The sequence below is a fragment of the Bemisia tabaci genome, chromosome 3, assembly GCF_918797505.1.
Source record: "Bemisia tabaci chromosome 3, PGI_BMITA_v3".
NCBI lineage: Eukaryota > Metazoa > Arthropoda > Insecta > Hemiptera > Aleyrodidae > Bemisia > Bemisia tabaci.
Genome location: NC_092795.1, coordinates 9262595 through 9288457, shown reverse-complemented (window position 1 = coordinate 9288457; position 25863 = coordinate 9262595). Strand labels below are relative to the sequence as shown.

General features: G+C 35.3%; 1 protein-coding gene across 3 annotated transcripts in view; it reads right to left on the bottom strand.

Annotated features, from left to right (window-relative positions):
- Positions 1–23780, bottom strand: part of Grp170 (hypoxia up-regulated Grp170 co-chaperone protein) — a 34945-nt gene extending 11165 nt beyond the window's left edge. The window contains exons 1-14 of one of the 3 annotated variants that reach the window (XM_072297720.1): positions 23557–23780; positions 22744–22909; positions 21315–21580; positions 19924–20129; positions 16847–17024; positions 15807–15993; positions 14982–15131; positions 13807–14004; positions 13042–13214; positions 12085–12302; positions 6195–6483; positions 5490–5655; positions 4277–4555; positions 3227–3434 (exon numbers count right to left, since the gene is read on the bottom strand). In XM_072297720.1, the coding sequence (XP_072153821.1) occupies positions 3227–3434; positions 4277–4555; positions 5490–5655; positions 6195–6483; positions 12085–12302; positions 13042–13214; positions 13807–14004; positions 14982–15131; positions 15807–15993; positions 16847–17024; positions 19924–20129; positions 21315–21580; positions 22744–22869 (2644 nt within the window). In that variant the 5' untranslated portion in view covers positions 22870–22909; positions 23557–23780. Of the gene's footprint in view, positions 1–3226; positions 3435–4276; positions 4556–5489; positions 5656–6194; positions 6484–12069; positions 12303–13041; positions 13215–13806; positions 14005–14981; positions 15132–15806; positions 15994–16846; positions 17025–19923; positions 20130–21314; positions 21581–22743; positions 22910–23556 lie in introns of all 3 variants that reach the window. The other 2 variants (XM_072297719.1, XM_019042228.2) reach the window with 2 other exon arrangements.
- Between the last annotated feature and the right edge of the window lie 2083 nt (positions 23781–25863).

Below are 25863 nucleotides of genomic sequence, written 5' to 3'. Positions count from 1 at the left end.
AACCTAGCTTCCATTTTGTAAAACTGTTTTAAGGCTAAGTTGCGGGACTGACCTAGTTTTTTGCGTTTTCTGAAAAAGGTAGCCTGACTTGATACTTTTTGTTTTCCAATTGTGTTGTCGTTTCAACATAATATTTTTCTGCATATTCTTCCTCTGGTGTCATTGCCTTTTTTGGAGGATTTATCTCTTCTATTGTCCAAAATTTTTCCATTATTTTATTCAAATTATTATTCTCATTTTTATTTTCAACATTTACCATAAAAACAGTTGAATTCAGAAGTAAAGGTTTAGAATGTAAGGCGGAGAATTCTCCACCATTGCGTCCCAAAACCACATCACCGAACACAGTGGGAAGAATAGAAGGGAGAGACGGACCCAGGGGTTCTGGAATTCCAGTCACTATATTTGCGTAAATATCTACTCCTAATAGAATGTCTATTTTTGCATCCTTCTCACAAGAATCATCCGCTAACTGTCTATTTTTCAAAACCTCTTTTAATTTTGGATCTAAAAGAACTGACGGAACAGGATCTGTTATTTTTCGAACGACAATCACCGGATAGTTAGGCGCTACTAATTTACCATTTCTATTTAGTATATTTATTTGCACTGATCCGAATGATTCCACTACATTTCCCGATAGCCCAGAGACCGTCACTCCACCTCTTTTAGGCTTCAAATTGAGCAATTGGCAACACTGTGATGTCAATACACCACGATCTGCGCCAGTGTCGATGCATCCTCGAACGATGATTTTATCCCCTTTTTCATTTGTTAATAATACCTTAACTGTTGGTAAAATCGAACTGGTTGTTTTTACGTGATTTATTAAAGATCGTTCTGGCTCATCATTTGATTGCTCATGTTTGAACAACTGAGTATAGAAAGTTTTGCCTCTATTCTCATGGATTGAAGAATGATGGGATCCATTACATTCTCTACACTTCCTTTTACTCTTGCACGAACTTACAAAATGATCTTTCGAGGTACAATTCAAACAAAGTTTGTATTTCTCAAGAACTTTCTTTCTTTCCTGAGGAGATAGCATTCTATAATTTTGACACTGAGAAATTACATGATTTGCGTTTGGACATTGCGGACATTTAAAACATTCAGGAACTTCCAACGGATTTGCATTTTGAACTTTATTTTGATATTTTTTAGAATCAGAACTTCCCTTTTTATTTTCTTTACTAGAATTATGCAAAATCATTTGTGGTTGTTCCTTCTTTGGAGCTCTACATGGTTGCGGTTGAGATTGACGGAACGTGGAAGAAGCTCCCAAATACTGAGACAATTCGTCCTTTAAATAAGTACAAAGTTCCTCAACTGTTGGCATTGCTGACTTATCGTCTCTGGAATCCTCAAATCTCCTTCGATGATAATTATTCATTTTCCGTAACAGAATTACAATCAATAACAACCCATAGTTTTCTGATTTATACCCTAATGCTTCTAGAGCTTGCATATTTTCTCTCAATTTAGTAAAAAAGACAGAGACGTTATTAGCACCTAACTCAGGTAAGTCCAAGAAATTAACCAAATGATGAGTAATTTGTCTTCTAGGACTATTATAATATTCGTTTAACAATTTCCAAGCAACGTCGTAATTTTCGCTGGTAAATTCTAAGTTTTTAACATGATTTAACGCATCCCCGGATAATTGAGCTAAAAGATATTGAAGCTTTTCCTGTTTCGTCAACTCAGTCGCATTATGAATCGTTACTTCAAATAAACCTCGAAAAACAGACCAATCAGATAAACTTTTACCATCGAATTTTGGTAATTCGATTTTTGGTAATTTAAGATGAGAGCGAAGATTTATTGAAGGCTTTGGAGAATTTCTGGAAGAACTGACAATAGAAGCTGCTGCATGCTTCGCGGGTAAGTAGAGTTTCTGACCTTCCTCAATCAAGTCATCTAACTTTCCCTGCCATATTGCCTCTTCTTCCAGATGGTCCGAATTCATGACAATTTCGTCCTGAATCAGATCAAATTCCTCTTGACATTTTTTCAACCTTTCAATAGACCAATCAAATTCATTCACATTGTCGGTTGTTACTTCCCGTAAGGATTTGACGATCCTTTGAATTTTATTTAACAGCATTTGTCGCTTTTTAAGTAACGGATTATTTGTGATTTCGGGAGGAGTGGCGAACGAGTTTTTAGATGAATGAGGCGAATGAATGGAAAGAGAATCAGAAGAGGACTTTTTAAAGGGGCCACCGGCATGCAACCGTGTAGCCTTGCGAAAATAAACATTTTCAAGACTTGTTCTCCGTAAGTGAGTTTCACTTTGAGTTCCCACTCCGAGATTGAATTCAGATTCCATAACTGCTTATTAATTCACAGTTCCTAAAGAATAGAATATTATAATATTGGCGAAGGAGGCGAACAGATGATATCAACAATAAGACATAACCTCAAACCATCATCAAATAACGTTACGATTCGAATCCTTTAGGTTATGAAAATTTTAATGAAAATTTGAGGTTATGAATTTCTATTACTACCAAGAAAGGAAAAATAAGGAAAGAATTGGAATGACTTCACCGATTTTTTGACGATCTGAGATTTTGGGAGAGCTTAGATTTTGGCCATGTAAAGAATTGTCCCTTTGATTCGTTCCGAGCGAGATCCGTTGAAAAGGCGCCGGGCAAGAATGGGAAGGGGAAGGACTTGATAGGTTATCCGCTGTCGAACGTCGAGCACCCGAACAATATTTTCAACTTTCCCGGGTTTCGGCACCAAATGAAATTTTGGAGAACTTGAACTATTTGATTTGGAATTTATTACCTTTTATTTAACAGAAAATGGACAAAAGACAAATGAGGAGAGACGAAGATAATTTTTAGATTGAACTTTTGGAGATGATTTTTACAGACACATAAAAAGCTAGCTTGGAATTTTTATACTAAAGATTTTGTTTCCCTGGAGACGAAGGGGGACCCGCTTCAACAAATTTGACCAAAAATATTTCCAATTTTCCTAGTAAATTCAGGGATGGTCTTCCTTTCTGTTATGGTAACTATTGATGCAATTTACTTAACTACTTGTGGAAAGCTACAAATTTATAAGAGCTTGATCCTAACACACATCAAGTATAACAGGTGTGAAGTATTATACTTTTATTCCATACTTTTGTCTTATTCTACATTAATTCATCCTGAAACCATACATTACTTATTGGCCACGTAGGAGGTGTTTTTCATCTGACGCAACATACCTGCTTTGTCTTTCTTTGTGTCATTTTTGGTCGCGTCTTGAGCAGATTTTGCTTTCATTGCCTGATCCCATAATTTCACTTTATTGATGAGAATCCTGGTTTCAGTTTCAATTAGCTGGATTTTTTCGAATATTGTCCTGGTGACTAGGACAGGGGGATCAGAGCGAGCTAGCTTAGATTGTTGTTCCACCGTGTCGTCTCTCCATTTCTGGAAAAATACAAAATTTACCGATAAGTAGAACATAGGTCTAGCGATCACCGAAAAGTGACCAATTTTCTACTCATGACTCATTAAATTACTGAATCTATTGATCAAGATAAAACGGAGAATGAAGTATTATGATAACCTTGAAGTTTTACAACTTGTGTATTCTTGTAAAAATTTTTCCAAGGAAATGAAATGAATCTAATTCTTGAAAATTCTTTCAGAATTATTGATTGAAATGCTACTGTAACTTTAATTTGGAGTAAAAATTAAGAGTTTTAATTTGCCTATTTACGGATGATGTGGGACAACTGATAATAATACTGCCTTGATTTACTTACATTCCTTTGGAAAAAGATTTCTCTAGCTTCGCTGAGAACATTAAAGATTTGGATTGTTATCATTTTAAGCAAATACAATTTCATTTTATCTATCAATTTTACAACCGACTCACATAGTAATAAGCTGGATAACCTAAGTATTCATTGAGAGAGGCAAAAAATTTGATTATCATTCTTTACTCATTAAGTCTTGGTAGAATACATTTACATTGGCCTAACCAGTTAGTTTTTTGTTGATATTTTTGGGTCAGCACAGCCATGGCTGAGCAGTTAGATCCTTAGCAGGGTTTCGAGCGGTAAGAATGCTATCTACAGGTTTACCATGAAATCAATTGTGTAAAGGTTGTTAAGGACATAACTGAGAGATGACATTTGTGATTTCCATTGTTATTTAACACTTTACAGCAATTGAATTAAACTGCTTATTCACACATTTCTTCAGCCTGGCTTGGAACATACGCAAAAACACTTTGGCAGGGAATACATTGACCGTATTAGCTTTACCTGAATATCAGTGATAAGCTTGTCAATTCCATCCATCTCGGTTTCACTGTAGAATGGTGGGAGGTCACCTTCTGCAGTTGCCGTCATGTTCCGTATGGCTGTCGTAAAGGTGTTAGTCTTATTGATAGCGTTTTCAAGTTTCTCCAATGCCTCTGGTGTGGTCTCATGATTTTTCTTCTTTTCTAAGACTGGCTTCACAAGTGTGTCGAACTCATCCAATTTCTTTGTGAGCGTTTTCGTATCTGCACTGTAGCCTTCTTCATCCAACCACTCGCTCAACTAATAGGGAGACAAAAGAGACATAAGTGTAGATTACTTTTTCCAAACAGCCAAAGCATGAGTAGATGTATTTTTTTTGAGGTAACAGAGGGAACGAGTTCCAAAAAAATGTTTACCAAAAAATTTTTATGTAAGAGAAAGTATTACTGAAATATAAGCAACTAAAATTTTGACAGATCAAAAACTTTTTCATTGCTCTTTATAGATTCCTTTTGATACTTCCACAAAAACGATGATTTCATCAGATATGCCATTTAAAGGGGCAAATAAAATTTGTAAACTCAGGGAATCAAAATCATTTGTGGCTCTTTTAAAAAGCTTGAAGATTGCAGAACATCAGGAAAAGAGAAGCAAAAAAAAAAAAAATAAGATTAATATGCATCAAAACTTAAGATAATAAAAAAATTTGCTGAGCAATTTGAGGGGAGCTTCAGTGAGACAGTGTCAAAGGTAAGCAGCATCACCATCACAGATTTCTATTCTTCATAAATGTAAGCCATATCTATGGTGAGACTCCTTAATCACATATCTCGATTTGCAATTTTGCATAGTTCCTGTCTTACTTCATTTTTTAAGTGTAAATCTGCTCTGTGTCAACTCTTGAAACCTTTGGTGAATTTTCTTCACAGTGTGATGAATATTCTGTGAAAAATTTAAGGAATCCAGTTGAGTCATTCTCCTTTGAAAAAATAAAAAAAGAACGAGATTTTGAAACACCGCTGACAAGATATGTAATTTGGAAGTGTAACCGTTGGTATTTGCTCGGCTCAGCTAGTCAATACGACTTACATCAATGATTCACACAGTCATCCGCTACAACTATTTACTTTTTTGTTTCTACTTGCCAAAATAGCTGAGGAAAGTATACCATCAGCTTGCAAGTTCTATTTTCAAAAAAAAATAATACCAACCTACTCTACTTTTGAGAACTTACCTCATTACTACGAGCCTTGATTTTATCAACTTCATCAGTATTTGCAAAGCTAACAAACTCATCATCTTGCAACTTTTGCTTGTAACTGATAACAGCACTCTCAAGTAAATTCAACGCTTTTTCTTGGTGAGCTTTTTCAAGTTCAGCTTTATTGTAGGCCTCGATCCTGGTATGAAAAAAATTCAAAATTAGGACAGATAGGGTTTTGCATTAGTTGGAAATAATTGAGCCTAGTGTAATTTTTTAACCTTTTTCTAACACAGCATTTTAACTTTTTAAAAATGAGCGAGGGATGTAGATAGCTAAAAATTTGATCAGAACTGCGTGCTTATGATTTCTGAGTGACTGGGTCACATTTACAGCAGATTTCACGTTAAAAACTATTTTATTGGCTGTTGGTCATAACTCATGATGAGATAAAAATGATTTCGTTTGAGCAAGTGCAGATGGAATGTACTGAAATAGTCTTGTCTAGAATAAATCACTGGATAAGGTTCAAAATTGTATGATTCTTCATAAAAATTGTAAGCAGAATATGATAGACGCATTCAAACTTTCTAAATTTAATGCATACATTGGAAAATAGCGATTTTTGTCAAGGTTAATTTCCACTTCCCTCTCAAAGAAAACCTAGAGTCTATTCGAGTTAAATCGATCACTAAACAATTTTGGTATACGATTACAGGAATGAAACAGTAGACTTACAACTCAGAAGTCGCCTTGTAGGCATCTCCAGAAAGTACAGGGATCCCTAGATCCTCGATTTCTGCTTTAATCGGCTCTTTCAACGTGACGATTTTTGGTTTCTTTGGAGTCTCATCCTTTGCATCTTTCTTTTCTTTCTCTGTGTCGTTCTTCTTGGCACCGTCTGCTGGGGGAGGCTCCTTGGACTCAGGTTTCTCCTTAGCTTGTTCCGTTTTGTTTTCTTTCTCGTTTTCCTCTGCTTCTTCCGTTACTGGTCGTACATCTGGATTATCTTTTGAGTTTTCAGACCCTGTTACACAGAAACATGATATGATGTAGATTGAGGGAGAATGAATAATCCAAACTAGGTAAATTTATTTTCATCATTTAATTAGAGATGAGAAATATAATTTTTTTTTCCGACACTAATCTTCCGAAAAAATTGTGATGACTTTAAAAACGATTGCTTGATGACTCATGATCTAACTCTGAGGTAAACAATTGAGACCTTACTCTCAAATGCAAAATAAAGAAGATGATTATTTAATTACTTATGGATCCAAAGTAACATATTCAGACTTTTTCAAAACTTTTTGACTAGCGATCAAAATTCCTAACTGTTTCTAGACTTGTAATCACTTCCATTGAATTGAAAAAATAGGAAATTTAATATTAAAACTCCTTATGAGCTCGGCTGTGATTAAAATTACACATTAAATAATTATACATCAAGGCTAAATATATTCCGATTTGAGAAAAAACCGGATCTGGTGCGCTCAGATTGAACATGGATGGAACAATGGATTTTTTTGCTGCTGATTTGCAAATTGTAAGTAATGTGGGAACTTGAACCATGCATCTACTTGTGTACACTCAAGACTAAATATATGATGTGGGTAGGTGATTTTAAAGGTTAATTAAACTTGGATTTATTTCATGCACTCTATTTTTTCAGTTAAAGAGGTTATTCAAAAATATGAAAGATTAACTGAACATGCAGGAAAAAGAGAGAAAATAAAATTAAATCAATAAAATATTCTAATCCACCTAAGTTATGTTACAGAACAGACTACATTTTTTATTGACCTAGTGATGCATTTGCAACCTAACATGCCAAGCAGGAAGTATTTGATGCAATTCGGATACAAGATGGCAACAAGAAAATCAAGAGAAAAGTACTTGTTAGGTTCATAAATTTGGAAAAGAGGGTTATTCAAAATCGGCGATTTTACCCTACGCTTGGATTTTGCCCGGAGTTGGATATGTTGTTCCCTATCACAAGACACGCCTTTTTCCGGCATTGGCAAGTTCACCCGAAATTTTTCCCGCGCGCTACAGCGTTGCCAAGTTGAAAACAGGCAAATTCCGTAAGTGGCATCAAAATTGAGCTATGAAGTTGCGGTTTTAACGAAAATTCTCTAAAAATTACGCACTTTTAGGATATGACCATGTTTTTAATGTCGCATTAATTTTAACATGCATTATTGCCAAATTTCCGATTTTTAAATTCGACAAATGCTACATATTCGCAAATACCCAAAAAAGCTATCTTCAAATTTGAATAAAAAGTTGTCTAATCGATAGTTCGTTCGATTCCGCATCCATCGATATATTATAGCTCGCTGGGAAACTTTTGGTTCGCGAGATATCATCATTTTTGTGAACAGCTTTATGGAGCGACGACGCTTTTTGAGTCCGGGCGGATAGAAATTTTAGCCTCCAAAAACACCGGGTAGCATTAATTCCATGGTTTCCTATGTAATTTTTGGCGCTGAATCCGAATTTGACCATTTCATAAAAAAATTGTCACCAAGATGTTGCCAAATTTGGCAAAAATTGCTTAAAATCGGCCTTTTTGGCGGATTGTAGCCTGTGACTTGCCAGGAGTTGATCAGACGACAAAATTGGTTATTTCCACAGTTAAAACTCGTTAAACTATCTACAAGCTGAGTCAAATTCTTTCTGCTCACGGTAAAATTAAACGCGCGACAAGCAGCAAACTGAAAAAAAGACACCAAAATTGCCGCTTTTTGCGGTTTTTGTCGTAAGTTTCTTGTTTTCCGATTAAGAGAATGTTTCTTGACTATACTAATGAACAACATGAGCAGAATTTAATAAAATTGAACAATAAAATAAGATCGAACATATTCCAATGTTGCCAAGCTTAAACAAAATACTTTAATTTTCGCTGGTTTTTTCGATATTATTGTCCTATATTCTTTGTTCACCTCTTATTTTTAAATTTTATAAATGTATCTCTCTTGCAAAATAATACACTTCTGTAGAATAATTTAATTTTCAACTTAGATATATACTAATAACTAGGGTATTTAGTTCAGAGAGGAAAAATTCATAAAATAGTGAGTTTTATCGAATCGTGTCAATAAACCACATTTTGAAACAATAATGGAAAATTTTCTGTTAAAAATTAATGAATAAAATGTACTCCTCAGACAGACTTCATTAAAACAAGACAAGACGCATTGCAATATTGCCAAAATTACGTACAAATCGTTGAATTTTGGCGGTATTTGACCGTTATTATTCATTACCCTATATTTAGAATACAATTTTATTTTATAATTCTGAGATAATGGAGTTTAATAGAAAAAAGTAACGACACCAAACTGAAGAAGACGCCCAGGAAAGGACAATAAGGGGCTTAAAAAGGAACAAGGGCGCTCTAAATTACTGAGGACCTGTGGGTGGACAAGGGACTATGGCGGTTAGGCGTCGCGGGGCCCGAGAGACCGCTGTTAAAGCGGCTCTTTATCTATATATGTAACAATACAATAGTTTGTCGTTACACTCGGCGTAATTAGGATTTTCCTAAGAAACATTCTCTTAATCGGAAAACAAGAAACTTACGACAAAAAAACCGCAAAAAGCGGCAATTTTGGTGTCTTTTTTTCAGTTTGCTGCTTGTCGCGCGTTTAATTTTACCGTGAGCAGAAAGAATTTGACTCAGCTTGTAGATAGTTTAACGAGTTTTAACTGTGGAAATAACCAATTTTGTCGTCTGATCAACTCCTGGCAAGTCACAGGCTACAATCCGCCAAAAAGGCCGATTTTAAGCAATTTTTGCCAAATTTGGCAACATCTTGGTGACAATTTTTTTATGAAATGGTCAAATTCGGATTCAGCGCCAAAAATTACATAGGAAACCATGGAATTAATGCTACCCGGTGTTTTTGGAGGCTAAAATTTCTATCCGCCCGGACTCAAAAAGCGTCGTCGCTCCATAAAGCTGTTCACAAAAATGATGATATCTCGCGAACCAAAAGTTTCCCAGCAAGCTATAATATATCGATGGATGCGGAATCGAACGAACTATCGATTAGACAACTTTTTATTCAAATTTGAAGATAGCTTTTTTGGGTATTTGCGAATATGTAGCATTTGTCGAATTTAAAAATCGGAAATTTGGCAATAATGCATGTTAAAATTAATGCGACATTAAAAACATGGTCATATCCTAAAAGTGCGTAATTTTTAGAGAATTTTCGTTAAAACCGCAACTTCATAGCTCAATTTTGATGCCACTTACGGAATTTGCCTGTTTTCAACTTGGCAACGCTGTAGCGCGCGGGAATAATTTCGGGTGAACTTGCCAATGCCGGAAAAAGGCGTGTCTTGTGATAGGGAACAACATATCCAACTCCGGGCAAAATCCAAGCGTAGGGTAAAATCGCCGATTTTGAATAACCCTCTTTATGACTATGAGATTCTTTTTCAAGCACAGAGAACGGAATAGCTTAAATGTACATTCTGTAATTGGGAGCAACTATTTTTGGCTCTCCCACAAAAGCACCTATCTCCATAGAAAAACTATCAGCATATGCATTGTTTCTAAAATGAGTCAGAATTGGGTAGTTTCATAGTGGAAATTTAGTTCAAAGAAGCTTTAAGTAAAATATTTTATGGGTTGGTGTAGTTCTCCAGAGGAAATAATCATAAATTCTTACTAGTCATCCTTCAAATGTTTCACTTATCAAAATATTTTCCTTATGAAAAAGTATGAACAGCCGCAGAGGGCACAAAAACAATTAAAGTACAAAAATTGTGTACCATTAATTGAAAAAAGTATAAAAGCAAAGAAAATGAAAGACGAAAACAGGTGAAACATGAAAGCAGTATGCCACTGTGCAACAAATTAGATAATGATTCAATCAAAATACCTGGAAGGAGAATATCCTACATTCGTCATTTTTCACAACAAAGAACTAGTAAGGAAAGATTACGGTGTCATTTTCAAGAAGGAGAGTTTTTTTTTTTTTTTTTAATTTTTCTGCTATAATTTATTACTGAACGATAATTTTCTTTTGTTTGATCCTGTGATGTTGATTTATGAAATTGTAATGGACTTAGGAAGCGCAGAGTTTTGTTTTTGACTTATGCGCTAAAAAAAAGTTGATAAAATGGATCGGATTGACCAGAAAGGAACTAGTGTGATTACAGTGATTTCAAAATCATGACTTCTTCTTTCCTTTAAAAATTTCTGAATGTATGTGCAGTATTGCAATTTATTACACAATTTATTTCCTTTATGTACAATTGACAATTTATGGTGGGAGAACAAAAACTATTTGCTGTTTTGGGCAATTTTTTAAATAAGGATGAAGATGCACGATCTTTAAAACACTGTGATCGCAGTGGTTCCCCTCTGCTAAATACAATCCAAGTTATGCAAAAGAATTAGACCGTGTTCAGCAGAAAGGAAACAAGTCAATTTAGCTACTGCCAAATTTAACTGGGCAATTTAATTTTTGACATGAGAGCGTTTGTGGGGACTCCTTTGAAAATTCTAAGGAATATGCTCCTTACTGTGCAGAAAATTCACTGAAATTTGCACCAAAAGCCACACAACCGTTTTCATGTAAAAAATTGAATTGCCCAATTAAATTTGGCAATTGCCAATGTGGCTCCGTTCCTTTCTGCTTAACGTGGTCCAATTGATTGGCAGAGAGAGCAACGATTCCAATTTCAAGTGGTAAAATCATTCCTAACCTCCAATCTTGACTTAAATGAAGAGAGGGCAGAAAACCGAGGGAATCGTTCACTAATCATGCTGGGAAAATTCAGTATAGCGTTATTAAAGGCACAGCAGAAAATCACTGTAAATTTTAAAGATGCATATTCTAAAAATTTTCTACTGCTTCTGCAAGCTGACTAAAACGGAAAGAGGGTCAATACTTGGGAAAAATTCTTCACTGAAAATTTTGAGTCAACCTTAGGCTAAAATAGAGCCAAAGAAGAAGGGAGAGTTAGAAGAGAAAAAGAAACTGATATAGCGACCAGGAAAGCCTGCTAGAGGGGCTATATCTATTGTAGGCAAATAGTGAAATCGGGCACTTTCTCGAATGCCTGGGCAAGAAGCCAAATATGTTTATTTAGAATGAAATCCTGATTTTTTACCAATTTTATACAAAATAATTCTTCCATAATGAGAAAAAGGATTCTGTGCAAAAATGAGCATCAATAGTAGGTATTTTGACCAGTTTTTAGCTCTTGAATGAACATTTATCTGAAAATTTACAGCATGTCATAGAACAAAGAATTTTAAAAATTTTAACATTAAAACGTATGAGAAGCATTTGAAGAGGTAGATGCAAGGAGAGTTCGTAGATTTGATGAGTCGTTTTTTTCAAAAATGTTGAAAACTGGTGAGCTTCCGTCTTAAATTTACCAAGTTTTATGACCTTCCAAAGTTTTACTATCTGCCTCAGGCATTTGATAAAATGCCTGATTTGACTGAATGCCTGCGATATGTCTAAACTTTCAAAGAGAGAGAGGAAGAAAAAGAGAAAATAGAACCTTATCGAGCAGAAATGAAGACCAAAGTTCCCGAGATAGTGCAAGCAATCAAGCGTGTTACCCTAACTATTAAAATGCATACCACTAAATAGTTTACTTATGGTCGATCCGAGTTTTGAGAGTGGTGATTCCTCTTCTGCACTGATCGTCTTTTCGGCAACAAGTTCCACGTTCGGGAGGGAGAGGATACCGCTATCGTCCATATGGAAGTGAGCCTTGATGCCTTTCAGTTCATGTCCCTCGGTTGAGAATTTCGCTAAGGCCTCAGGTACACCTTTCAGATTGACTTTAGTCAGGTTTAGGGAACCCAAAGCTCTGGAAAAAAAATTTAAATCAATGCGATTTGATCAGCAAGATCCAGGTATTCTAGGAATTCATCTGAAGGCGTCGATTGTCGAAAAATAGTCAATGGTATTCAACTACAGTGCAACTTTTTCAAAGAAAAACTAAGTGGAAGTTCTGAAGGCATGAAATGCACTGTGTTACTTTTGAATTTGGACGTGTTTTGCGTTTAAATATTTTTAAATTGATCCTGATTCTAATTGATGTTTTTATTTTTGATGCCTCACTGTTAGTTGTTGCGTGATGAAAAGAATACAATATGGAAATAAATATTCAAATCCGCGTTCAAATAAAAATGAAGAGAACAACATTGACTTGCACTGTATGTCATATGACCAGGCAACCGGCAGGTTGTGCCCCAAAAAAGGAGGGCTGTGAGGAAGAATTTTTTACATGAGAGGGCCAGTTCATAAGCATAAAAATTACACAAAAACTGCAGAATTGCGGAAAATTCTGCAAAAGAAGTAAGGAAAAGGAGTAAGATAGAAAAGAAATTCAACGCTTTGAAAATTGGAAAATTCAGGGAATGAGGAGTTATCAATATGAGAAAGAGGGCCACTGAATGATGAAAAGTTTGAGAACTTTGTACATCTTTGGAAAAACAATAGATTGAGGAGATAAGGGAAACATACATGGTAGTTCTTGATTAGTCACCCTTAATCCATGATAATCACAAATTTATAGTTTTAGATGTAAAAAGGTGAAGACTTACTCGACTGCGAAAGGATCAAGATGGTCAAGATCAGCATAGTTGACATGGAAAGAGAAGTCTTCAGTATGCTTGTAAAGTGTGAGCACTTTTTTCTGCGGGTATGGGTTCATAGCACCAAACAATGTTCGGCGCACTTGTTTTGAGCTTGCATCTCCATCTCTGTCAAAATGAACCTGTGAGGAGAGAAAAATGTTGTGTCGATTTTTAGGCGAATTTCAGTGCATTTTCTGCATAGTAAGAAGCAAATTTTTCAAAGAAATTTGCACAAAAGTTCTCTTTTAAAAAATTCAACTACCTGGTTAAATTTGACAATAGCTGATGTGGCTTGGTTCTTTTCTGCTAAACGAGGTCCATTTCTTCCCTATACTCCACGTTCTTATGAAGAATCATGAGAAAATAGTGATACGTTCAGGCAGCTTGTTTCCTCAGAATACACTACCACTGAAGAGATGCCATTCAGTGAAAGCCACAAAATATGACACTGATTATAGTTTAAGAAGTAACTTTAAAATTACTTTAGAAAGCTAGCGGAATACCTCTATTCACTTGCTGCATTCTGGCAGTCATGAAAGGATAGCCAAATATTAATGGCTGGCACCGTTGGCTGTTGATTGATTAAATGAGACTGGACTGATATTTTTCATAAAAACAGCAAAAGTTCAAATCTCTCGCTCTTGTTTAATTAAAGCCATACAATAGAGGCCAACATTAGCCTCTTCAGAGTCGAGTGTTTCATGAAATATTTCACAAATTTCCTTGACAAACCTGAATTGGATATATGACAGCATCCTTGACAAGGAATTTCTGGACTTTAAAACCGGTACTCAAATCTGCAGCTCTGTAAACAGCCCCCATAACAGCTGCTTCGTCAGTGTTCAGATTCCTTGCCAGATCACGCTTCACTGCAGCACTCAGCCTGTCTTGGACGGCTGGGACACGAGTGCCCGCACCAACTAAAACGACCTGTAAAAGGATATTGACAAGTTGGAGGAGATACATTATAACATACAATAGAGAATCTTCATGCTTTGTTATAATTATTTGGTACAATTGACCACTGGACAGGGTGAGAAATTAGGAACTATTGCACTTGCTTTCTCTTCAATAATTCACGCAGAACACATTGAACATATCCGAAACTTTCAAAATTAACTACTGAATAAGAAATAAACGTTTAGAATTCGCATTATTGACAGTAAATTCAAACTTCCCGTTCGCAAAAAAAAACTCGATCAATGTACACCAAATTAGACATTGCAATCGACCTATACATTAGGCCAATAATTAGAGCTCAGCTTCTCACACGCCTGGTACAAGATACCAGTCTTGTCAGAAAAGAGTTAAAGTACAGGAAAATTCTTCTGTCATAAACTGGAAATAGTTCAGTGCTTGATTTAACTCGAGCAGACTCTGATTTTAATATGAGCAGGAAGTATGAATTAATTTAGACAAGAGCCGTTATTTTTCACTTATGAGTTAAATTTGAAAAGTTCAGATGTGTCCATCATAATCTACGGAATATTTTCAGACAGATGTGTACATTGTCAGGTTCAACTTTTTGTCCTATCTAATGATCCATTAGGTTAAATCAAGGTATGTAGGTTTCTGTCAAAATCAAATGGCTCACTAACTCACTGTAAGATTATTCACATGTAATTGAATGACTTGTAAATTTCTTTCTTTTTTTTAAAAAACTTTAAATTGCCAATTTTACCAAATTACACAGAAATTTACAGACTACTTTAGTCCTAAAAAATTCGTTTTCATCGAGGAATAATCAAATATACAATTTGATTCCACTAAGATTTTAAAATCCTAAGAGGTTTTACTTACTGCGCTACCTTCAATTGAAACTGTGAAGAATAATCAATTGGCAGGACTTACAATAAAGACGCAGTGACCAAATTGGAGAAGAAGAGAAATTGGTTTATTAATCTTACCGCATTCAATATGTCAGTCGTTAATCCAGACATCTTCAAAGCTTTTTCCACAGGAGCTTTCACACGATCGAATAGGTCAGCACAAAGTTTTTCAAATTCTTCTCTGGTGACTTTCAGTCGGAAATCGATACCTTCTAAGAGACCTTCAATCTGGAAAAAAGGGAGAAAAAAATGAAAAAATGAAAAAATTCCAATCAAATTAATCTTAATTTACACTTTTTTAAGTCAAATTTTGCTCTTGATGGGTTTAATCAAGTAAAAATAGCTTTGAGAGATGCAAAGCCTGCAAGGTTATTTGAGGTATAATGCTTGGTCATGGCAGGAACATGGGATTGGCTGTTTCCAAAATTTGTGAGTCCTATTCGCTTTACCTAAAACTAGCAAAAATAGAAATTGGAAGTGCTTGAAGACACTTATCGGGTTGATGCATATTGAACACTATAGTTGAAAATTGTGGTCTGGTTTATGGGTTAGAATTTTTTTACTGCGTATTGTCCAATGATTACTTTCTGTATCCGGCAGAAAAATATCAGGGATTTATTGATGTTCCTTTTTGATAGATTTTGTTACTTTGCGATTTTTAGGAAATTTTGAAACATTAGAGAAGCTTCACTTGTGATCAGTCCTTGCTAAGTTCAAAGAATAACATTTTTCTACATCCGTTTGTAAAAACCTATGATACAAAGTTTGTCAGGAAATGATTTTTATGATCTCCTATCAAGGAGCATTCTATCATTCTTAAATTTCTCATTTCCTAAAGTTTCATAAACCTTTTTTCATTAGAAAATGTGGTATTTTTTGATCATGATGGATATTCCTTCGTACCTGCGCAAAGTGGTCAGCATTTGCACTCAACACTGTTTTCACCCTTCCTGCTTCTTTAAACAACTTGGCCATTGCTCTTGGGTTTTGCGTGACATCTATGTCCGTCTTCTTCATTTCATTGAATTTTTGGGCAAGGTAATCTCGGAGACGAAGGGTCATTTCAAGACCACCTAGTGTTCTGTCAAACCTGAACACAAGGTAAATAATGCAAACAATTATGTAAATAAAATAACTGATTGTAACTTGTTACTTACAAGGTTTCGACGAGAAGACAATGAGTTTGATATGTGGTAAAAATAAATGAGCAAATATGATTGATCACGGAAATATATATTTTTTGGCAGAATAAGTAAATAATTAAAAAATTATAAATCGAGGACATTTTTTTGAGGAAATTGCCATAAACATATTCAAGGATAGAAAATTAGATACCTACCATAAAAAAAAGTCTCATCCTTGTGTCCTTCATAAAGTCTTTTAAAATTTGACCACAGTTTGCAATTGGTACAAACCCCAGTTCTTGTTAGAGGAGTTTATTGCTGGGAGTATTATTACATATTGACAGTGAAACTTCCAAACAACGTAATTCGTATGAAGTGTTTAAAAATCGCCGTTCCTATTCTATTTTTTCCAAAGGAAATCTAATCAACATCATTCTTTGAAGTTTTTCCAGAATTTGCTTCGCAAAAAAAGAAAACTTGCAGAAGTTTAAAGGAATTGACGTTGAGTAGTTTTCCATTGAAAAACTAAAGTATAACAGGAAGTCTGCAATGTCACAAACTGAGATATGTGGTTTGGGAGTTTCCACCGTTTGTACGTCAAATACTTTGACAAAATGCCGCATTGCACTTCATATCAATAACTCATACACACAGGCACAGCATACGACAATACTCCAATGCTTGTAGACCCTTGTTTTTTCAAACCAACAAGAGAATCAATTTGCAGCGGGGAGATATAGTTCTAAAAATCTTTTTATTTATTTATTTCCATTTATTTAAAAAAAATTGATGTACCTATTCAAATTTTCAAGAACTTACCCGACACCTATGACTGATGCTTGAGGGAGAGTTTCGACAATGCCTCTGTCCTTGACTTTCACTGTTTGGTACTGAACAATGGTTGCAGTAGTACTTGATGCACCCATGTCAAAGAACATTACATATTGAGCCGAATCAGCAAATTCTTTCCGACGGAAAATTCCATAATTCAGAGCCACTATGCCACAAAAAAGAATAGTAAAATATCAGTTTAGCTATTTCATAAGAAATGAAAAAAACTGTAACTCATTTTACTCCATGTCCTCATATATTTGGAAATCAAATTACTTTGTTCCAACTTGTTGCCTGCCAAGGTGTTTTGGGTGTATATTAGGGTGGCCGTTAAAAATGACTTTTTCGAATTTTTAATGGGAGAACCCTGCAAAAGTTTCCTTTTAGTGTGTAAAGGAAGACCAAAAAAAGAAAATCGAAAAAAAAAAAATTTTAACCGTGCCGCACGGCCGTTGTATGTGGCACATCTGCAAGTTCGATTTCCGCAAATCGCGCTTTTTGGCGTTTTGAAGCGTCGCCGAAGGCATGATAAAATTCATGTAAACATCTGAAATTGTGGTAATCAACTCAACTTTTTACGTACTTTTACGTGGTGTTAACAGAATTTTTTCTAGAATGTTTTAAAGTACCATTTTTTTGCTCTCAAAGTAGGGCAAAAAGACGATATGCAGAAATTGAAATTCGCATATTGCGATTTATCACGTTTTGGCGCATTGCTTATGCACGATTATTTTCATGCAGAGATCTGATATTACGGTAAGTAACTCAACTTTTTGCGTACTTTCACATGGTGTTGACAGAAATTTTTTAGAATTTTTCAAAATACGACTTTTTTACCTTCAAAGTAGGGCAAAAACACGATATCTGGGAAATAATTATGTCAAGTCATAATGTCTTGGCATCATTTAGTTTTTTAATCAGTCCGGGCGACTTGGAAATCGTTTTGTGTAACACTTCATATTTTTTGCCATAGACTTTGAGCTGGAAACTGAGTCCATTCTAAAAGCCACAAGTTAAAAAAAAAAAAAAAAAAAAAAAAAAAAAAAAATCAAGTAATAAAAAAGAGAAGAAAAAAAGTAGCCACTCAGGGAGTGACTAGTTTATCCTTTACTCAACTTTCTTTTTAATTTCAAAATACTTAACATATCCCATTGATTGTTTTCCAAGACCCAGTCTAACTATAGTACAGGAAGTTGTCCCGAAGGGCCTCAGAATGTGAAAATGGTGTTGGTCTTCTAGTCTAGATCCTACCCTTTTTTTCTTCAAAACAACCACCACAAAATATTCTTAACCCTACACCTAATAAATCCTACTCCTAAAAAATTACACTAAATAATGTCTCTAGGTGGCTGTAGGCTCCTCTACTGGAGTAAAAGCCACTAAAATAACAAGAAGAAGAAGAAGAAGAAGAAGAAGAAGAAGAAGAAGAAGCCTCATAGGTTGCAACGCGTTCGCAATTAGGTGATCTTGCTTTTATGGAACACGATGAAATATTGAAATATGCTTGAAATCGGATGAGGTGTTAGGGCTGCACTCATATTTTCACACATTTACTTGGTATAGTTGTATGATGAACATCTGTGGAGAGGGTCGACGACTAACTTTATAGTGTGAAACTTAGTTTATTTTTTTCCCCCATAGTAAGGACTTATTTTTGTTTTCCTTCGAAATGCCCACCGCTAGGAAACACACCTCGGGAACTATTGTCAACAAATTATAGAGTAAACTACCTTCAACTTGCGACGCTTTAAGAATGCCATTCTTTAATCTTCGCGAAGAACAGCGAAATTTGCGTTAAAGTTTTAAATTGGTAATAGAGGAAATTCTTACGTTTTGGAACAAAGCATGAATCCCTACAAAGTTTTTCTGTGATTTTGTTGAAAAACTGGAGGCGCTTTGGTGTGGTACACCAATTCCTCTGCAATTTTACTTTTAAAATCGATATTTAACGTTAACGAGTCGATGTAGGTAAAGATCAGTTTTATTTTTCTCGGTAACTAAGATATTACGACTGAACATAATTATTTTCCAGATATCATGTTTTTGCCCTACTTAGAAGGTAAAAAAGTCGTATTTTGAAAAATTCTAAAAAAATTCTGTCAACACCATGTGAAAGTACGCAAAAAGTTGAGTTACTTACCGTAATATCAGATCTCTGCATGAAAATAATCGTGCATAAGCAATGCGCCAAAACGTGATAAATCGCAATATGCGAATTTCAATTTCTGCATATCGTCTTTTTGCCCTACTTTGAGAGCAAAAAAATGGTACTTTAAAACATTCTAGAAAAAATTCTGTTAACACCACGTAAAAGTACGTAAAAAGTTGAGTTGATTACCACAATTTCAGATGTTTACATGAATTTTATCATGCCTTCGGCGACGCTTCAAAACGCCAAAAAGCGCGATTTGCGGAAATCGAACTTGCAGATGTGCCACATACAACGGCCGTGCGGCACGGTTAAAATTTTTTTTTTTTCGATTTTCTTTTTTTGGTCTTCCTTTACACACTAAAAGGAAACTTTTGCAGGGTTCTCCCATTAAAAATTCGAAAAAGTCATTTTTAACGGCCACCCTAGTGTATATTTCCTCCGGCCTTTGAGCTGTACTTAATCGTAATTTTTGGTCAAGAAACCTCAAGAAAGTGCCCAGTAATCAATGAGGACTCTTCAGAACCCCTTACTAGAGTTAGGTTCAGTTAGGATCTTAATTTTAATCCCTGAAGAGAAAAAAATACATAAAATAGACTTCCGACTACATATAAGACATAAAGTCAAATTATTAGCATATGTGTAGATAAAGCAAGTATTTTCAAAAATGAGGAAGGCCATAGCTAGGAGTCGATTTTAGAAAAAAGTTTTTTGTACCTACAAAAGGCCTCATTTCAGTCGAAAGAGTTTAAGCATAAAGAATTAAACATTAATCTCAGATACCCTTGTATTGAAATTTAAAGGAAAAATATTTTTTGTCTGCATAAAGGAATGAGGACCCTGTGGAAGTAGACTAAAAGGTGTATTGCCTTGTATTCTTAGAACAGCTTTTTACAGTATATGAAAGAAATATTACCTGCTGAGTAATCATTGATAAGCTGAAGAACTTTGAGACCTGCCAGTTCAGCAGCCGTGATGAGAGATCGACGCTCAAAATCATTGAAAAAACCAGGAACAGTTAAGACAACCTCTGTGACAACTTGATTAGCAGAGTTTTGTGCATATTCCTGCGCTTTGTATAAGAGCTGTCCTACAAGTTCTTCTGGGCTGTAAGATTTGCCGCTGAAAATAATAATCGATCATCTGGTTAGGTCAATTTGTAGGGTTAGTAGCAAAATTCAAAATGTAAAATTTGAAACTCAAAATTTTACCACTTGAACTGAGTAGATATGGCCCATCAAGGAAATGGTTGCAAAAACGTTGTCTCAACGCCTTGGCCAAAAGTGACGTAGTAGCAAAGTTATTGTAACGTTCTCCATTAACGTTGCCAGGTGAGGAGGGTAAATTGGAAAATTTCACATTTAAATTCTTCCTGTTTTTTGCTGATATTAGTGTTCGCCTTGTGATACATATAGACTTAAAATTTTGTGTGCAAAAATTTTTCAGCCTTCCTATTGCTGTCCACATAAGATTGCACACTTCATTATTTTTCCCGTATAGAAGCAAGCATTACTCAGTTTCCTTCATGAGGGGTAACATGTTAGTAGATTCCTTCTAAAATAATAACGATTTTAATGGTTTTCTCCAAAAAATGCCTTCTGCCTTAATATTTGTTTCCTTTTTTAGGTGCCTTCCAATTCTCATGCAGTCGGCTGACCGAGCACATTCTGCACCCTTGAGGAAGTATTTGTCCAGGGGTCGGTTGCTAGTCAGATTGGCTTTTCATGAATTACAATTGTAACTGAGTAAATGAAAAAGAAGATGATGAACTTAACGCCGAGTTGTATCAAGCTTCTATTAAAGTGGAAACAAAGAGATGTAGAGGCAGCCTGAAACGGAAACGACAATCGAAAACACAGGAAAATGCGGAAACAAGGCTAAAATACAAAATACACAGGCAGGACGTTTTGGTACCTTACAGCACCATTATCAACTGCTAAAATAGAATTAAAAATAAAATGAAATTGTAATAAAAATAAAAATCCAATAAACAGCGTTACATGGTGAAATTGGTATTGGAATGAGACCCAAAAAACGTCCATGGTTCTCATTGGAATGAGTCTCATTCCAATACTAATTTCAACATGTAACGCTGTTTGTTGGATTTTTATTTTTATTACAATTTATTTTTATTTTTAATTCTACTTTAGCAGTTGATAATGGTGCTGTAAGGTACTGAAACGTCCTGCCTGTGTATTTTGTATTTTAGCCTTGTTTCCGCATTTTCCTGCGTTTTCGATTGTCGCTTCTATTAAATATTGTGCAATTAAACAAAGCAAGTACCTGAGAATAAAAAAGAAAACTTACGAGGGATGCTTAAAGAGAACTGTGCTTCTATTGGGATCTGCCTCTAAGTTGTAGAAAGGAAATCTTTTCTTGTAAAGTTGCACTACAGGATTATCGATAGATTTTCCGAGGAGATCTAGCAAATAATGGTAACTAAGATCAGGAAACCGCACAGCGACGTTTAAGGCATCATCTCCGAATGTCCTTTCTTCATTTCTAAATGATATTGCAGCAGGAGTTTTTCTTTTCGATTCTTTATTCAAAGCAACTTCCATTGGCACACCAGGCTGTGAAGGAAAAATTTTAATTGATTAAGTACAAAATTAAATTTTTTCTGCATTGTAAATTACAAAATTACGAGTTATGGATGACTTGCCATTTGGATTGCATTTAGCAAAAGGGGACCAGCCCCATTACAGTGTTGTAAAAATGTTGCTTCTTCATAACGATCTAAAAAATCTCTCAGAAAAGCAAATGATTTGGCTTCCTACCAAAAAAATTGTTAATGTTAATGGAAATTAAGTGTGTAAATTTAGATACTGCACATATATTGAGTATTTTTAAAAAGAAAGAGTAAATTGCACGATTTTGAAAACACTGTAATCGCACTGGTTCCTTTTTGCTAAATGCAGTTCAATGTCTCCACAAGAGATCGTTCACCACATCAGGCCTTGTTTTCAATGGATACTTTCATAAAGCCAATTGATTGCTATCACAAACTGCTTGAATGAATCTCACTTCAAATTGCAGGGTATAGAATAAAGTAAATTGATAAGTAGGCAAGACAGAAAGCCTTCCAGAATTGTCGCTAATTTTAACGGTTCAAGTGAGTGGTTTGGAGTTGTTTTCATAATTTATTTTTAAAAAGAAAATAAAAAATGAGAAGAGCTAAATTTTTCATGGAATCCATTCTTTTCTGAGAGAGATTTCCAAGATTATCAAAAATCAAATACCATTTAAGATGAAAAAATATCACTCCACCACGTCATTTAAGGAATTACTGATCATAATCGTAACAAGAGGCTACATATTCCAACCATGCTATGTCATTCCTGTTTGGAGGTTTGAAAATAATTTTTCTTTTTAAAAAAAAAACATGACAGTTTGCTCAAGATTTGAATTGTACAGCAGTCATTTGGCATTGGATTCCAGGTAGTTGCAACCATAGGTTGTCGCCTCATATTGCATGGCTTTAAAAAAAAGGGCGATAACTTAAGTATGAGAAACGTTCTTTTTATAACTTCGACTTCAAGTTAAAATCTCTTTTTCACTAACGTTTTGAGCATGAAAAGGTCAGAAAATGAGATTCTCACGATAATTTCCTTTGGGAACATCTAATTTTAAGGGAAATTCTGATTAATGGGACAGCCTTTTAGAATTTAAATGAAGTGATCTGGACCAAAATTGATAATCTTATCTGAAGTGCAGAATGAAATAAAAAAAAACTTACCGAAACAATGGCAACTTTCATCCATTCCGAGCCAAGGTCAATACTCATGACAGCTAATCCGCTGACATGCACTGCTACGAAAGCTACCGATAACAAAATGGCAAGAAGGTATTTCCGCCAATCCATTTTGTCTTGGTTTATCTAAGTATCTTCTTCAAGTGACAGTCTGAAATAAGAATCAGTAAAATTTACCATGAGACAACAGACTTGCATGCCAAAAATATTGGTGGACGCAAAAGAACGAGATGGCTGACTGAATAGAAATTTTGGAACAGTTCTCCTGTCTGACAGATTTTAGTTTCTGAATACCTGAATGATATAAAATTTAAATGTACCGCAATCATTTAATAGTGAATAGAAAATAACATGGCAGACAATGATTGGAAGCAAATCACAAACATATAAATAATTATAACGACATTTTTCATAGTTCCAGAGGCAATTCGCGTGATAATTTAGAACAGGTTTTTCAAAATTCCCAAGTTTGTTTGAATAATAGTCTTTATCATTGCTTTTTAGCTTAATATGACAAAAATGATTGATAGGTAAAAGTATGCTACTGTGATAAGAGAAAGGATACTCTAAACCAAACCCAAGGAACAGGGAAGCAGAGTTTCATCAAGCCATCCGGCGCTGATGCACATAACCTGTGTTCGCAGTTTGCTACTTCTCAACAAGGAAATCAGATCCAAAATGAAAACCAGTGTTGATGTGGTTACTGCATCATGGATTGAGATTTCGCGTGTCACGGCTTATTCTAGAAAAATCTAAAGTGGAGCAAGTGCAGAATTTAGAAATTGATAAGAAATTAACCTGTGAGTTGGATTGCTTTTCAGATGGAACCAATGGTCACGTACGGAAGTAAAATTTCAGCATGGAACTAATTAGGTAGCGGTTTGAGGATTTGCAACTCATTATTGTAACACAATCATGTTAAACTGGTTGATATTTCAGTGACACCGGCATATTTGCGTTGAAAATTCTAGGGCTCTACATGTGATAACCTCAACACGTTCGATCCATATGTCAAAATCCAAACAAAATACATTCTAAGGTTGTGTGGCTAACTCTGATTGGTCCATTTGATTTTCCACCACATCATTACTTTTTTTTCAGCATCACCAACCTGAGTACCAGAAACTTTTCAAAACGATCAGACGTTTTTTAACGATCAATCATATTAAATTGTTTAATACCATTTTTTAAGGAGAAATAAATCAAATTCAAGCAAATTATGACAATATTCATTGAAATTATGCAAAGCTTTTCCCAGTAAAGTTGTTGGTCAAAGAGGGTTAAAAACTGTGAAAAGCTGCTAAGGGTGGCAACTTGGATCTCGATACGTGGCGGAGAATTCAAATACGCGGACAAACACTTCATCGACACACGCGAACATCACTTCATAAAAATCCTCTATGAAATATAAATTAGCTACGTTTATGCGAGGCTCGAAACCGAGGTTTCACGAAACCCGAGTTTGTAATGCAAGTTTCCTCCGTCGGGTTTATGCGGGCGCTGTAACCCGACTTTCGCGGGAAATCAAACTTTCCGATTCTGGCGCTGTTTATGCGCATATTTTCGATTGAACTTGAATTTCATGCGTTGGCGCCATTTTCACAAGCTATACTTCATTTTGTCACTATGAATTGATTCAATAAAATTATTATTACTCTTTTATCCCGTGTATGTTCCACAATTTTTCCGCAATATTTAAGCGGAGGGTTCATCTTCACTAGAAAAGCCTTTACTGACTTTCTGAGCAACAGTTGGAAAAATGACAGTGGACTTTTAATCATTTTAGGTTCATATTTAAAAATTGAATGAATACCTAGGTAATCTCAACAACTCTTCAAATCATACTCGAGCTTATATTCTGAGTTCAGAAAAGTTGCCATTGGTAATTTTAGTGATGTTTAAAATAATTGTGGCAGGCGCAGAAATTCATCATATTGTTTATTGAGCTTCTAATGATCTTACAATAGGTAGATATAGGCATTGAAAGTGTAGGAGTGCTAATCCAGTAGAGCACCGCACCTTCACTCCATGGTGTCGTAAAGATTGTATGTCCGCCATTATTGTAGTGAAACAAATAACTAATCGGGAATACTTATGGGAATCGCTCCTTCAAAATATGATCAAAATAAGCGGATATTGATAGGCCAACAATGTATCGCTGAAGCAGAAGCGTCTAAATCCTCTTGAGGCAACGGACGGTGACAATCTTAACAAACTGATGACGCTTCACAAATTTTAAATTTCCACATTCCCAGAGACACGCGCTGAAATCCTGTTTCTCAATCCTCTTTCCGACTGCTCTCTGCGTCCATGAGCAAGACAGGAAGAAAATAGGCAAGCTACCTACTACTGTTTGCCTACCTATGTGTTTTTTTTCTTAAACTTGATTTTCAAAGCTGACTCATGTAAAGAGCAACTGACAAACAAGATTTCAGAACCTGCCATTGCATTTCACTAACCTAAGACACAAACTCAACCTTACCATTGATATTCTTTCGCTTACGCTGTATATTATTCTCCCATTGAGATTCGATATGAACTCAATTCAAAAATGCTTTTGAATTTAATTATTCGGGTAGATTGGAATATGGAGCTTTCAGTCTACCTGTAAAGCGCATTTACTGACATTCACTGCTGTCACAAAATATTTTTGCACAGGCAGAGCCACTTTCCACAGTTGATGCATCTCTAACGCCAAGGCTCAATTATGACAAGTGATTCAACGACCAAAAATTGTTACACGCCTCAATAAAAACCGTATTCTTATCACAAATTGCAAATCTTGGATAAGAGAGCACTCACCAAAAAATCTCCTTCCTTCTGCCTCAGTATGAACGAGTGACGATACTTTGGAGCAATAACTTTGAACTAGTTTCAATAAATGATGGCCTCAGAATTTGAGTCATCATTTACAAGAGATTGGGTCAAAGAAATAAGTCAGCAGGTCACGGTTGTGGCTGGTCTCACACTTCCAGTAGGACAACCAGGAAATAGATACATGGATAACACACAAATTCAAGAGCTACAACACCTCTGATTGGATCAGATTTTAGATTTAATCGGTAGATTGAAATGAAAAAATTCGGTGCACTACTTAAAGGGAAG